Source organism: Prionailurus viverrinus, chromosome A2 (assembly GCF_022837055.1).
Source record: "Prionailurus viverrinus isolate Anna chromosome A2, UM_Priviv_1.0, whole genome shotgun sequence".
Classification (NCBI taxonomy): Eukaryota; Metazoa; Chordata; class Mammalia; order Carnivora; family Felidae; genus Prionailurus; species Prionailurus viverrinus.
This window is the reverse complement of record NC_062562.1, coordinates 77061190-77077369: the sequence shown is the minus strand read 5'-3', so window position 1 is coordinate 77077369 and position 16180 is coordinate 77061190. Positions and strand designations below refer to the sequence as shown.

Below are 16180 nucleotides of genomic sequence, written 5' to 3'. Positions count from 1 at the left end.
CTCTGTCCCCATGGATTCTTCTTCATCCTCAGTTTCCCCTTCTCTCTGAATACACACTGCACAAATGATTGTTGGAAAAATGAAAAACTACAGACTTGGAATATTGTGTACGTTCCGCAAAACATCCTCCCAAGAACTATTTAAGCACCGATTCAAAAGCAATTAAAATGTTCAGATGCCTGTCATTAAGATTCAGATACAGTGGGGGTGCCTCGGTGGGTCAGTTGGCTACGCATCCAACTATGGCTCAAGTCATGATCTCATGGTTTGTGAGTTTGAGCCCCGCATCAGGCTGTCTGCTGTCAGCACAGAGCCCACTTTGGATCCTCTGTTCCCCTCTCTCTCTGCCCCTCCCCTGCTCACACTCCCTCAAAAATAAATAAACTTAAAAAGAGAAGATTCAAATACAGTGAATGAGGTATCGGGGAAGCACCAGGTTTGCACTCAACAAAACCCGATTCTAATTCTCCATGACCTTAAAAAGGCACACAATGGTTGCCCATCTCTATAACTGGACACCACCAAAGTCCTATTTTGAGAAGACGATGTGACAGTACAGGGGAAAGTACCGGATGAATAACATATTATAAAGAAACTGTTACATGCACCCATGCCCTGCTTTTCAGGACAATAAAATTGGTCTTCCCTGAGAACTGCAGCAGAAGATCGGCCATTAGGGTTCGGGGTGACAGCTCTTTGTGACTCTGTGGCTCCTTACTGAGGCAGAATGCTACATCCCACATTGGGAGTTGGAGCTCTCATCCTCAAGGGGTTTACCATCAAGTGGGGGAATCTAAGCCGTTCCATACATATACCGATCACATACGAACAGAAACAATAAATATAAGATGAAATGATATGCGGCCCAGGGGGAGGGAAAAATATTTCAGGAAGAACCTTGAAAAGGCACATAAACTGAGCCTGGAGGACAGCGAGATTATACCCGGGGAAATGTGGGGTGAAGGCAGGGGTCAGAGCATTCTAAATTGAGGGAACCGCCAAAGCCAAAGCTTGGGAGCAATGATCAGATCACTGTTGGCAGGAGACTAGAGTCTAAATGGGGGTGGGAGGGACCGGAAGTCCCCAAAGGCTGGGAGCAGGACACAGGAACCTCTCAATGTAAGGCTAAGGAACGTGGACTTTCTTTTGGAGACAGTGGGCACCACAGACAGCTTTTAGCTTTTGAGTGACATGATATGAGTATATATCCTTTTGGCAATCATTTTTGCTTTAGCTGTTTTGTCTAATATAAAAGGAATGTTTTATTTCCTGTCATGCTTTTGGAAAAAAAAAAAAGCGACAATTTGGTGAATACATTCAAATCATACTTTAAACAGAATGTACTGTACTCGGGGAGCTGGCTCTTGTAAGAAATAGTATTTCCTTCTATAAAAAAAAAGTTCTAGTAAGTGCATTTCGTTGAACTGCATATCTGTCATCAAACATTTATTAGCATTTATCATGAGAGCATAAATTCAAAATTTTCATATGGGACTTCATTAATAGGGAATTCAGACCACAAGGAAAATATTAAGAGGGTCAAGAATAGCTAAATAGCGTAGGCACCATGTAATTTAATAATACTTTCATTTGGGTTTTATGGAAAAGAGAGAAGAAATTGGTGAGTGAAGGGTATTGCTTCCCAGTGACCAAGGGTCTTGGGGCCCAGATCAGGGAAGTTTCTTTCATGGAATAGGATTTCTCCCTTTGCCTAATTTTTGTTGTAATAATCTGGACACAGTTTTGTTTTTCATTTCCTTAGCGTAATTAAACTTTTTTTTAAAATTAGAAATGTAGTCAGCAGCGATGAGAAATACCACTGGTAAGGAAGTAGGCTCTATGACCCAGGGAATGAGGTGGAAGGCAGTTGAACTTGCCTTCAGAACCATCACTGGGGCCCAGAGGTGTATTAGTGCACCATTGTCACACTATGGGTCTTGCAGTTCGGTTAGGTTTTGGTTTTCGTGCCTGGATTGACCCGTGTCTGTAGAAACAGCTAACGCATTCCTCAATCCCACCAGTTCCTGGATCTGTGTGTGGTCGATAGCAATCCATCTAGCTAACTCACAGCAAATTTGTTTTTGAAAGATCATCCAGGGGACCACTGCACCCCCATTTATTTTTACGGATTATTTTGATTATTTTCATCGATTATTTGTACTGCCTAATTTTGTTCTTATTTCGAAAATCAGGACTAGAGCTGCTAATCCGATATCTAGAAACACTGAGATGGAAAAAATAATTGGCCACAGGGGTCTCTGACAAATATTAAACAGATGAACAAAGTGGTTGCAAAGATTGTAACAGACATCCCAGTTGTCAGTTAATTCACGTGAGGTGCATTAAATTATTGAATCTGGAAGATGGTGATAGAGAAGAAAGCCTCTTAAGATTAATTCTGTGTAGAGTTGTATCCGAACTGCATTACTTGCAGAGTGCGAGGTTTTAGGTCAATTTTCAGTTGTACCATGCGATTTTTTATCTTCAACTAATAATTCTCTATAGTTTAAAATAATCTCCTAAAAAATAAAACAAAATACACTTCTCCCCAAATAAGGTACAATGAGGGATAAAAATCATAATTATAATAATAATGAGTCACAAATAGTTCCTTTTGGTCAATCACAGAGAACCATTATGAAACTTGGAAAATAGTCCATAACAGATCTAATACGGTCTGTCAGCAGAGAAAATCATGTCAGATTTTCCTAACATTAGGGAATCTGATAGAATCATTACAGTAGACTTTTTTCTTTAACAAAACATATAACTTTAAACACCGAGTTCGTTGCTTGAAATTTTAACTAAATACTAGATTTTTAAAACATTTTTATTACTAAATTGCTCTTATACAGAGAGCCATATGTTTTTGGTGCAGAGGTACTATTTTGGGATTATTTTCATTAAGAAATTTTAAATCAAGGAGTACATCATGTTTCCGACTTATGCATTTCATTCCCACTAAATGTAATTTGGAATTGGTTGTGCTGTTTGAGTGTACATTAAATTAAAAAAAAAAAGGAAAAGGAAAAGAAACCAAAAACTAGTCCCCATATATACATATATATACATATATATATACATATATATTATATATATATATATTTTATTACCTGACAAAAACTTTTTCAGTTGTTTGATTAAAAGACTCATTTTTTCTTCTTCAGATTCACTTTGGTTTTTCATATTCCTCAGTTTCTCACTCAGCTGTAAGGCATTGCTTTTGGAGACTTCTGCCAGTTTGCTTACATTTTTGAGCTGGAATAAGGAAAGAACAACAAGGGAAAAAATACAACAGTTCCGCACATTGTGTAACGTTTAATTACTTAGCTGACCCAAATGAAATTCACTAAAAACAAAATAGAAGTCTAGATAATGAAACAAAAGATTTATTTTAAAGGATTCCTTTTATGGAAACCAATTTGACAATAAATTTCATATATTGAAAAAAAAATAAAAAAAAATAAAAGGTGATATTATTTGTTTTCATTATCATGTTTTCTTAATAACGTGAATTTATCTGGTGGCGCCTGGCTGGCTCAGTTGGTAGAGCCCACAGCCCTTGATCCTGGGGTTGTGAGTTCAAGCCTCAGGTTGGATGTAGAGGTTGCTTACAAAATAAAATCTTAAAAAGAAAAAATAATGTGATTTCTCTCTGAAAACATTACTAGTGAGCAACATTATTATTTGAAAACAATATTGACCTAGTACTAATGACTTTGTCTGACACAAATGTAAAACCCAAATGCTGTTTTCATGAGACTTTTTGCATTCTATATCATCAGCAAATCACTTAGGACTCCTTTCAGTGGCCATTATGCTTAATAAACTGAGCATTTTCTTTTAGGTAAGTTCAAATAGTTACTCTTCTCAACACTCCTCAAGTTCAAATAACGTACTTTCTTTAAAAGCTAAAAAGAAAGCATTCCTCCTTTTAATAAATGAGTTTGAACTCAGAGCAGGCTACAAAGAAAAATCCCCAACACTTTGTACACTTGGTGGAGAAATGATAGGTCTAAAAGGCTTGCCCCCCCAGAAGTGCAAATTCTTAATTATGTGATTTGAGAAAGGTCCTGGGCTTTCCTTGAGATTCCAACAAATTAGAGAAAGAGGAAAAAAAACAAAAACAAAACAAAAAAAACAACAGAAGGCAATAGGACAATATCACCAGAAAGCTGAGCTGTACTGAATAAATTAATTGTGACAGAAGTAGGGCTAATTAGGATCAAACACAATTAGGAAAAAAAAAATCTCCCTTTATTTCCCCACAAAAGGAGCCAGCTTAATCTGAGCTGTTGGATTTTTGTGGAAAAGGATTTAATTGCAGTCATTGGCAAATGATGAAAGAGAAAAGAAATATTTCCATGATTAAAAAAGATATGTATCTTCACTTTGTGGAGAGCTATTCCTTAATTCTCTAGAACTTTGAAAACCTTGAAATGGTCAGCTATTGCTAAGAGAGATCTTAAAAGTTCCCATCACGAGAAAAATAATGTAACTATGTGAGGTGTTGGATGTCAATCAGAGTTACTGTGTTAATCGTTTTGCAATATATACATCTATCAAACCATATGTCATACACCTAAAACTAATACAATGTTATGTGTCAATTGTATCTCAATAAAAATAAATAAATAAAATGGTTAGCAGTAAGAAAGAATGCATAGGAGTAAAACGAGAATTCCAGAAATAAATGCTCTGGACGGGAAAACACCAAAGTATCGAGATGGAATCTTGTGTGGATTAGTCGATGCTGTTTTCAGAAAGAAAGAGACTGCTAAATTACTTCACTCTTAAAACATCTCTCTGCAATCCATCTCCTGTCACAATTGACTCCTGAGAATTCTCTCACAATCTTTTCTGGCACTCTTCCCCCTTCTAATCAAGAGGAAAATAGCACACCATTGTATCAACACGAAACCCCTGCCCCAATCCTTTTCAGTTCTCCATGGATGTGCTGATTAAGCCAGATTCTGCTAAAACACACTTCAAGGGCTATCTTTTTTTTAATTATTATTTTTTTAATGTTTATTTATTTTTGAGAGAGACAGGCACGAATGGGAGGGTGGCAGAGAGAGAGGGAGACACAGAGTCCAAAGCAAGATCCAGGCTCCGAGCTGTCAGCACAGAGCCTGATGCGAGGCTTGAACCCACGAACTGTGAGATCACGACCTGAGCCAAAGATGGACACTTAACTGACTGAGCCACCCAGGTGCCCTCAGGGGCTATCTTTTAAAAGTAAAAGCTGAACACAGGGCTTATATAAACGGGGTGAGATTTCTGTGTTTTTGAGAAGGGGCAGTAAGGTGTAATAGTTTAATTAAGGTGTAATAATTTAAGTAAGGTGTAATAATTACATTAAACAATTGAAGATTATTTTAACCACCAGGATGCAGCACCAGGATTTGTATTTGTTAGTTCACTGCTGTGTTCCCAACACCTAGATAAATGTCTCGCACATAATAGGTACTCAGTGAACATTTGTTAAAGAATGATGAACAGCATATAAGTGGAAACTATATAGCAATGCAGAATTAGACTATGTAAATACAAATTTTCAACATTTAGGATGTGCAGAGATATCCTCCAGCTTGGCTCATCGGAGGCTTGTTCCAGAACTTGGGATTCTGGAGCATGTGGAGCAAGGGCTTAGGGTCAGCTAGGGCTCAGGTTCATCCAGGTGAGGCTCAAGAATGAGACTGTTGGGGCGCCTGGGTGGCTTGGTCGGTTAAGCGTCCGGCTTCAGCTCAGGTCATGATCTCACAGTCTGTGAGTTCGAGCCCCGCGTCGGGCTCTGTGCTGACAGCTCAGAGCCTGGAGCCTGCTTTCAGATTCTGTGTCTCCCTCTCTCTCTGCCCCTCCCCTGCTCATGCTCTGTCTCTCTCTGTCTCAAAAATAAATAAAAACATTAAAAAAAAAACTTAAAAAAAAAATAAAGTCTCAATTTAAAAAAAAAAAAAGAATGAGACTGTTGTTCTGTGTGTGTGTGTGTGTGTGTGTGTGCGTGTGCACGTGCAAGCGCACGTGTATGTGTGTGTATGCACACTCATCTCACGCACACACACACACACACAATCTTAGCCTTGGCTCTCAGTCCATTCTCAAGCTTGCTCCTCTGTCCTTCTGTCGATTCTGAGACCCAGAAGTAATTGTGTTCACTTCCTTTTTTGTGTTTTTCAGGAGCTGGTGTCTGTTGCTTACAAACAGGAATGCTAACTGGTATAATATTTAACTTATATTGTAAAAAAAAATTCAGCTCTTTGATTTTTCTCTTCATCAAAGACTCTATGTATATCGTCAAAAACGGACCAAATGAGGCCACACATCGTCATCTTGTTTACGAGATGAATCCAATGTACTCACAGAATACCTAAAATTGCATTCATCATTTCAAGATGAACATAATGCATTCACAAAAAGAAACCTAAAGAAAACTAAGCAATTAAATATTACTCTCATTTACCAACACGGCCGGAAAAATAAATGAGAACATTTAAAATTATTAGAGACTCAATTATCAGGTACTTAAATATTAAAACGATTGCATCATATCTCTCAACATGGGAAGGAGTACAAGGCCCAAGGGTGTATTCCTATTAAATATTTTTGGGGACACCTGGGTGGCTCAGTCGGTTAAGCGTCTGACTTTGGCTCAAGTCATAATCTCACAGTCCATGAGCTTGAGCCCCGCGTTTGGCTCTGTGCCGACAGCTCAGAGCCTGGAGCCTGCTTTGGATTCTGTCTCCCTCTCTCTCTGCCCCTCCCCCACTCACACACACACACTCTCTCTCAAGAATAAGTAAACATTAAGGGGCGCCTGGGTGGCGCAGTCGGTTAAGCGTCCGACTTCAGCCAGGTCACGATCTCACGGTCCGTGAGTTCGAGCCCCGCATCGGGCTCTGGGCTGATGGCTCAGAGCCTGGAGCCTGTTTCCGATTCTGTGTCTCCCTCTCTCTCTGCCCCTCCCCCGTTCATGCTCTGTCTCTCTCTGTCCCCAAAATAAATAAACGTTGAAAAAAAAAATTAAAAAAAAAAAAGTTTTTAAATAAAGTAAAATATTTTCTAAAATTAAATTCCAGGGCTGCCTGGGTGTCTCGGTTGGTTAAGTGTCAGACTCTTGATCTTGGCTCAGGTCATGATCTTGCGGACTGTGAGACTGAGTCCCACATAGGGCTCTGTGCTGACAGTAAGGAGCCAGCTTGGGACTCACTCTCTCTCTTCTCTCTCTGCCCCTCCCCTGCTTGTGTGCTCTCTCAAATAAACAAATATTTTAAAAAGTGTTTCAAATGAACTTCGAACATTAAAATTTGCATATTTAGTAGAATTTCAAATATACCCTTGAATTTATAAAATTTTTTCTTTACCTTGAGGGATCTATAGTTTTCAAAACTTTAAGGCTAGAAGTCTTCACATTTCTACGTAGTATTTGCTATAAAAGAGAAAATTCCACACAGGTCTATGTACTACAAGCATATACTTCTTTGTCACACACACACAATATACACACATACATAAAAATATATTTACACATGTACAGATAATACATATATAATAGAAAATACATCAATATTCACACGTACTTCTAAATGTACATTTACATCCACACTCATCTGTCTTTTTAATCCTATCTTTCCAAGCATATGAACACCTAATATTTAGAAGCTGTCCTTTCCCTTAAATGGCAGTTTTAAAAATTTCAAACAGTTTGCTTTTCTCTTTTGACTGCTACAGCTTTACAAGTAGAACAAGAGAAGACATATTTACCTGATTCTTCCAACCTTGAACCTGGTCGCTCAAATTATGAATCACAGACTCTGCTTCCTGAGCTTGCTGGAGGGCATGGCCGGAGAGGGTCCGGGAGCCACGGCAGCTGGGGTCCCCACAGGACGGAAGCACGCACGGCATGTCCCCTGGTACCCCACACACCTCACAGGAGAAATGATTTATGTTGAAAAGCAACATATTAGCAGAGTTTTTTCTAATGCCACTGGGTCACTGAGGCAAAGCACTGCTCTATGCATACGTGTTTCTTCAGCAGTGGTTCATGGATACAACCCAGTAAATGTTTCTAGGTACCTAAATATCTGAATCTTTTGTTATCAGCATTGTGTCAATCAATGCCATTTTTATGCTGAGAGTTTTGGGGGAAAACAGTCAAATACCTAGCATTTCTCACTAATTTCATTTTTTTAAATAAAAATTACCTTTTACTTATAGTAGAGTGGGAGGAGGAAATGATCATAATCTGTACCATTGTGGAAATAGCAAATAAGTAAACATAAAACACTAAAATCAAGCCACAGTCTTACTCTGAATTTTCTCAAACTTTGACCTAGGATATAAAAAGTAAAATATAAATAAATGTATTTATATTGTTTCTATCTTATAGAACAGAGCCTATATATGTTATTTATATTTACACACTTATAAAACATAAATAAGAAAATAAAATGTAAGACGGGGACATACAACTGAAGAGATCTGTATACCAAGTAGAAACTACAAACACTTTTACGACACCATCATGAATATTTACCTTTTCAACCAGTATTTGGATATCCGGGACTGTAATCTGCTTTAATTTTCCCAATGACAAATTTTCTTTTGAGCTTAGCGTATCAAACATGCTATGTAAGTCATTCCTGGTTTTTTCAGAGTTTTTTATGATAGAAGTGGTTTCAGTAATTTTCTTTTCAGCAGATGATGACCTCTGATAATGCTTCTTGATAGTCTCTGAGGGATCTATATTAATGCAAATTGAGGTCAGATAAATTTTGCAAAGACAAATCCAATTATATGCTGGTTATCAAGACCGTCCTTCCACAGTTTGACCATGGGCTTGGTCTCAAAGGTCAATACAAAAATTTGCCATCCTCTTCCTTGAATTTCCACCCAATGGGGAAGGATAAGAGATAGTGAAACAGATATCCATAGAATAGGTACACGGCACTGAGGTTGATCTTGCAGACATGGGTGTGAGTGTTGGCTTTACCTTTAACCGGTCTGAGTCTGTCCTGGAGCAAATCCGTCAACTGCTTAGATTGTGTTTGTTTGATGGTAATTCGTGAGGATTAAGTGAAATAATACGAGAACACTCCGTAAAGTGTTCCGCAAATGCATTAGCTATGTATTAATTAGTACCTAACCCTGACATAAGAAACCAACCCGGTTTACCTAACCATATGGAACAGGAGTTGCCGAATTTGTCCCGGAAAGGGCCAGGGAATAAATGTTTTAGCCTTGCTGGCCACCGTGTGTCTGTCACAACTTTTCACCTCTGCCACTGTAGAGTGAAACAGCCACAAGCAATATGTCAACAAACAGGTGAGGCTGTCTCCTAACGAAACTTCACTTTGACCCCTGACGTTGAGGACGATGGCAACGGCTCTCGTGGCGGAGTCCTTTCTACGTGCCTGCACTTCCTGTCAGTGTTCTTTCTTCCTCTTCACAGAACACTGTGAGGTCGCACTGGTGTGATTCCCCCCCACTCCCCCATGTTACAAGTGAGAAGATGAGGCTCTGATGAGGTAAGTTGTCTGAGGTCTCGCTGACAGTAAGCGAGAACGTCAGGATGTGAAGCCAGGTGGTTTGATTCCAGAAACTATGTTCTTAAGCACGTCCCTGTATTTTCCATACTTACCGTAAAATACAAATTCATGAAACGGATATGGTACGTTTTACTGCAAATGACAGTGTAGCAGGACTTGAAATTATAACTCTTTATTTTAGGAACGTTGAGGGGCAGGGTCCTGATCTTGACCCCCTACACAACCATAATTTGGGCATGAGACAACCACACCTTCCTATTGCTTGAGATGCTTTTCTGCCTTTATTTCTCTGCCAAACTTTATCTTCATTTGTGAACTCCAAGTCAGAGGTCGCCTACTTCCCAGAGCCTTTCCCAGTAAACCCAGGGAGAATTAATTCTGTTCCCTCCTGCTCTGTTCCCAGCATGGCTTGAAGATGCTGTAATACAGTCTTGTCGCTGTTTTGGGCTGCTTCCATGCCTGTCCTCCCCACTAGACCGGAGTAACTCAGGGCAAGAACTCGCCCTTCTCCCTGCCCCATCTCTACTGCCCTGCACACGGTCAGGTGTCCCGAGGAAGCTTCAGGAATTGCTGCTGGATTGTGAGCTTGAGAGGATTAACCTGGGGGCAGTGTTCTCCTATTTGGCTCCGGTGACCGCGGAGGCATTTTCTTTTTGAAATTGTACTGAAATAGAGCTCAGGGTGATTTTACTACATTTCAAAACATTCTGGGAAGGGTCCAGAAGCTTCATAAAATTGCCAGGAGTCCACAGTAGAAAAAAGGTCCAGACCGCCTTTATCTGGCATGTTCCGGACAGAGGCCGCTCCGCTGGCCGGGTCCTGGGCAGGTGACCACAAGGCACAGAGCCCTGACTCTGGGGGACACTGGGAGGGGCTGAGCAGGCTTCAGTTTCCCCTGAGATGGGCACTGTCCTCACAGCCTAATCTACACTCTGTCTCTCTGTCTGCGTGTGGATTCCTAGATGCCAGTCCAGATCTTTCGTGCCATCAACGGTTCTGAGGTGGCAATCTGGATGGCGACAGTTGAAATGTCCTTTCTCCGAGTCTCACGGTTTGTTCCTTTGACTCTGAGGGAAGAGCCAAGGCTTTCTGGGCATCACTGATGTCTGTGGAGGGACAAATTGGTTTTGGAACATCAGGGTCTAGTTCTAAAGCTGGCACCCCCTCCACTCTGGGGGCAGCTGCTGGGAACTCTCACAGGGCTCAGGCTTGAGGTGCTGGGGCTTGGTCTGCTTGCTTTACAACAGGGTGAGATGATCGCGAGTTGCCTGCCTTCCACAACAGCTTTCCCGAGTTGGGAAATTCCGCCCCCCCCCCCAAAGCACGCCCTCCCCCCCACCCTCACCAGAGTGTACGTGTCCCAGCAATCCACTGATGCATTTTCAATCCTTTCAATGGGCACCTTCTTCCAGATAGGAATCAGACCAAATCCCTTACTCTTTAGAGAGTTTATTGAGCACCATCCCTAGTTACTTCACTAAATTTAGACCTTCCATGAGGGTCATGATTCTCTTTCAGGTGGAGATCAGATGAAAACCTGGAGCATGCACGCAGGGTAAGGAGACGCTCCCGACGACTTTGCCTTGAGACCTGCTTCGTGCACATTTTCTCTTTGCCTCTCCATTAGGTGGGTTAGGGGAGCGGACGTTCAGGGCTGCCTCTCCCGGTAGTGACAAGTTATCTGTTTCTAGATATAAAACGGGGATCTCATCAGAGATCAGGACATGAACTAATCCAAGTTCTGCTTTTGTGTTCCATTTTGCCTCCAAGTCAATCTTGGCTCTGGCGTGGCTCCCGTTCATTTTAACAGCATAAGATGAATTAAGGGCTTTTAGTACATTACAAGACTCCAAATCTCTACAAAGGTCTTACGAGAAACGTTCGCTGAAGTCCTTTTGGCCTCATATGCCTTTGCCTTTCTGGTTGCTGGAAATGGAGTATCACACATTGCTAGCTCTACTCATTATTTTCGGCAAATGCTACCCAAGCTCTGCCAGGTTTACAAAGTCAAAATACTCATGTGCAAATAATACCTTTAATGGGTGTGTTTTCACGTCCTAAAGTGCTCAGACACTATGGCAATGAGCACAGGGTGATTCACTAATGGAATGCACTATGGATTCCATCAACCTTTGTCCATAAACGATGTGCATTTTCTCTCTTACCCATGATGTTTGCAGTATGGGCCCGGGAGCGCAAATCAATTTCTTTCCGAAGATCTTCAAGTAAGAGGTCTGCCTCGTTCTTCACTCTTACCATTGTTTCTTTCAGATCTTGAAATTCATGTACTGCTTTCAGTTGCAGACTTAGCTGCATGATTTGTTCCCTAGAGGCAAAATGAGAGTAAACGTAGCAAAGCTCGTGTTACTTTTGATAGATCAGCGAAAAACACCTAAAAATTGCCCTCATTATTAGGTAGCCTCATCGTTAGAATGCATCCCTCTTCCCTGATGTGTTGTTTGACAGCTTATAGCTCTGTTTATGGTTTACCTCTTTTGTTGCCAATTCAGCTGCCTGGACTGTTTCAGCACTCACTCAAAATAAGATCAGCATACAAGGTCTCCTAGAACAAAGGCTTTGAATCTTTCAATTTCAACTGTTTATACTCTTTCTGCCTCCCTTCGCTTTGGGTTTTCAAAAACAGGAATTCAGACATGGTTCATTTAAATCAATGAGATCCAATCTACATTCAGTTTTCAACACGGAAGTCCTCACCCAGCCTGCGGTAAAAACCAGTTCTTTCTTTAGAATAAATCTTGCTTGCAGCCAGGTTCCTTCTAGCACCACTTGCGTACAAGGTCTCAACTTTTTTTTTTTTACATTTATTTATTTGTTTTGAGGGAGGCGTGCAGAGAGAGAGAGAGGGAGAGAGAGAGAGAGACAGAGAGAGAGAATCCCAAGCAGACTCTGTGCTGTCAGTGCAGAGCCCGATGTGGGGCTCAAACTCCTGAACTGTGAGATCATGACTGAGCTGAAATCAAGACTCTATGCTTAACTGACTAAGCCACCCAAAGGTCTTAATTTTTAATTCCCATGAGTGACAAGGAGGTTTCCTTGTTGTGAGTACCCTCGGTACATTCATTCTCCTCACCTCCTTCTCAATAGCACACATCTTGGTTCCACTTCGATTACTGGGTTCAGCACCCACAGTGGGTTCAAGTGAATAATTGCTATACATCCCTCGTGATCAGGAAATTCAGTGTAAATCTTGAAAAGCACAGTTGAGGAAAATTACAATATGAATCCACGGCGCTAATTTATCTCCGTGGAAGTGCCAAGCATTAGCTAACGTTTCCGAGCATTTTCTGCTCTAACTCTCCCGTCTAATTTACAGACTTTTCCTTCAGGGGCCAACTGTCAGGACTACAATTCACCAGGCTAATAATAATAATAATAATAACAACAATAACAGTGCAATACAATGTAGTTACTATTATAATTAGTACTCTTGAAGCACTTATAATGCATCAGACATCGAGCTAAGTGGCTTGTCTGAGTAATTCTCACAAGAAACCTTGAAATAGAGACTGTATCCCCTTTTTGTTGATGAAGAAACAGAAGGTTGGAGAAGCTAAAAAACTTGTCCACGGCCACACAGCAGTGATTTCAGTCATGGAATCTATACCCATGACGCCCTGGGTTCCCTGTCCTCCCCTCCCCCTTCCTTTGCAATTTGCCCAGCCGACCTCTCCTGTAGAACTAAACCCAGCCTGGAGAACATCAGCTGGGAGAGGGTGGCCTCTGCTGTCGGGGGTCCCTCGGCAAGGCAATGGCCAATGAAGTACAAAGAGGTGGAAGGATGGAGAAGGAAACGTATGTCTTTTTCTGAAGAAATCACGGAAGGCGTCCAGGAGGAGGTGGTGTTTTGGTGGTTGCTAACGAGGAATAGGAGCTCAGCAGGTGGAGCAGGAGAGGCAGGCATGCTGGTTTCTGGCAGAAGCGGCCCAATGCTCACTGATTTCCTCATCACTCCAGGCCTGGCCCTGGGACTCCTGCTTCTCTTGCTCTCTTCTGCTCTACTGGGGGGTGGGGGGGGGGGTTCTTGTAGTCTCTGTTCAGCATGTGCACTGTGGATTGGCTCATTCTGCTTTCTCAGTTCCACTTCGTTTGCCATTTGCTATAACCACAAACTGGTGGTCCGTGGGCAAAGCGCATTCTCAAGACACATTTATTTGGCCTATACGGTACTTTTTATTTATTATGATTATTATTTAATGTTTATTTATTTTTGAGACAGAGCATGAGCAGGGGAGGGGCAGAGATAGAGAGGGAGACACAGAATCTGAAACAGGGTCCAGGCTCTGAGCTGTCAGCACAGAGCCCAACGCGGGGCTTGAACTCACGGACTGTGAGATCATGACCTGAGCCGAAGTCGGACACTTAACCGACTGAGCCAACCAGGCGCCCCTATACGGTGCGTTTTAAAAGCACTGTTGGGTGAGCTGGCTATATTTTAAAGTGGGTACATGTCCATAAAAATCTGGATGTCTGACATCTCTTGAAAAGTGGGGAGATCTGGGGACCCAGGGCCCTAATCCCGTGGGACAACAGTCCTTACAAGACGCTGGATGTGCCGGTTCTCACCTGCCAGCTTGACCTGGCCACGTGACTTCCCTGGGCCCCTTAGCTGCATGGCCCTTCCTCTGAACTGTCTGGGGGGACTGTATCTTCTTCCTTCTGCAACTTTGTTTTGAGAGAGAGAGTACACATGCACATGCGCGTGTGTGAGTGGGGGAGGGGCAGAGAGAGAGGGAGAGCAAAACTCCTGCAAACCCCGAGCAAGTTCCACACTGTCAGCACAGAGCCGGACGTGGAGCGGAGCTCAATCCCACAAATGGTGAGATCGGTGAGATCGTGACCTGAGCTGGATACTTAACAGACGGAGCCACCCAGGCGCCTGCCCTCTTCCCTGTGTTAACTTTTAAAGCAATTACCATCTACTTCTGGGATTTGTGCCTGGTGATAATGAATGGCCTTTTACTTCCACCTGTGTTTTATATAACACAAAACTCTTCAGCTTCAACTCTTCCTCAATCCAGGACCTTCTGTGGGGGGCGGGGGACAGTTTGCTATATAAACACAATCCTTTTGGTTTCTTAGTAGACTATATGCTCAGGAAAGGGCAGAAACTATATCCAATGCCTCCCGGTTTTGCCCAGAGCACTTGGCAAACTTTTTTCTGCAAAGGTCCAGATAGTAAACATTTTAAGCCTCGGGGGCCATTAGTCTCTGTCACAACTACTCTACTCTGCCATGGTCCTGGGAAAGCAGCCACAGAGGATATGGCGACAAATGGACTCGGGTGCGTTCCAGTGAAACTTCATTTACACACCTAGGGGATATGTCGGATTTTGCCTGCGGTTTGCTGACCCCTGGCCCATAATTTCCGGAAATGTTTGACGAATGAAAAAAAGGAATCAACGACATCTAATAAAAATGACTATGCATTTGGAGGAAATTGTCATACTTATTACAGGACTTTGCATTAATGTAGGCGTTTCTCAACAACTGAAGAATTTGGGAAGATTTAGCAAATCTTCCCATGTGCACGACTGAAAAAAATATATTTGTATTATAAACTACCCTATTGCCAATTTTGCATCTTTCAGCCCTGTGGGTTTGGGCTTTCCCAAAGCAAGCTCTTAACGATTGCCTTTTTGTTATAATCAATGGCATCTGGAAAGATCACATGTAATCCTAACTAGGTAAGAAAGAGACAGCCAGCCGTGATCGCCAGCCTGGTTATTAACTGAATTATTTCCCTAGCGTCCGCATAGGTATGTTTCTCAGCTGAAAGCTGTTAAAGTTCAAAAGGGGTTCAGGTAAATCGGGAACTTGGCTATCTATTGCTTATGCACAAATCTTACCGAACAGAGTCTTGATAATCCTTGGCTTTTAAGAATTCCCCAGATGAGAAAACAGGATGTTTTAAAATCCTTTCTATTTCAGACATGTTCTCTCTGAGGCCTTTGAAGTCGGCCTCACAGACAAGCAGGGTCTCTGTTTTATCTTCCGTGTTAGCAGCCAGCCCAATTAACCCTTGCACTGCTTTGGAGAGGGAAGCAGCAGCACGGTCCCACTGATCAAAGCACCGGTGACACGGAAGACAGGCAGGGAATTCCTGGCCGTGACCCCGGGCACAGCGATCGCAGCGAGGGCCGCTCACACCCTCCCGACAGCGGCACATGCCTGTGTTCTGGTCACAGACGGGCTTCTGGGTACCTTCTGTGTTGCAGTCACATGCTAAAACACAAGAGAGAAGGAGCAGAGAATGTCAGTCCCTTGACCTTTTGTTTAGGACTAGCTCAAGAATAAAGTACACTCCTCTCTCCCGAGAATGTCCCCAGTTCCCATTTCTTTTATTTATTTATTTAGAGAGAGCACGCACACATGTACGAGTGGGGAGAGGGGCAGAGAGAGAGAGAGAGAGAGAGAGAGAGAGAGCGAGAGAGAGAGAGAGACAGAGAGAGAGAATCCCAAGCAGGCTCCGTGCTAGCTGCACAGAGCCCGACCTGGGGCTCGATCCCATGAACCTTGAGATCATGACCTGAGCTGAAATCAAGAGTCAGACGCTTAACTGATTGAACCACCCAGGCACGCCCCTCCCCACTCCACGCCCATGCCCATTTCTG

General features: G+C 42.3%; 1 protein-coding gene across 1 annotated transcript in view; it reads right to left on the bottom strand.

Moving 5' to 3' along the window:
- Positions 1-16180, bottom strand: part of LAMB4 (laminin subunit beta 4) — a 100541-nt gene that overhangs the window by 13141 nt on the left and 71220 nt on the right. Inside the window, exons 24-28 of the mRNA XM_047832482.1 lie at positions 15416-15791; positions 11714-11874; positions 8537-8742; positions 7765-7926; positions 3114-3258 (exon numbers count right to left, since the gene is read on the bottom strand). Coding sequence (XP_047688438.1) covers positions 3114-3258; positions 7765-7926; positions 8537-8742; positions 11714-11874; positions 15416-15791 — 1050 coding nt within the window. The remainder of the gene's footprint in view (positions 1-3113; positions 3259-7764; positions 7927-8536; positions 8743-11713; positions 11875-15415; positions 15792-16180) is intronic.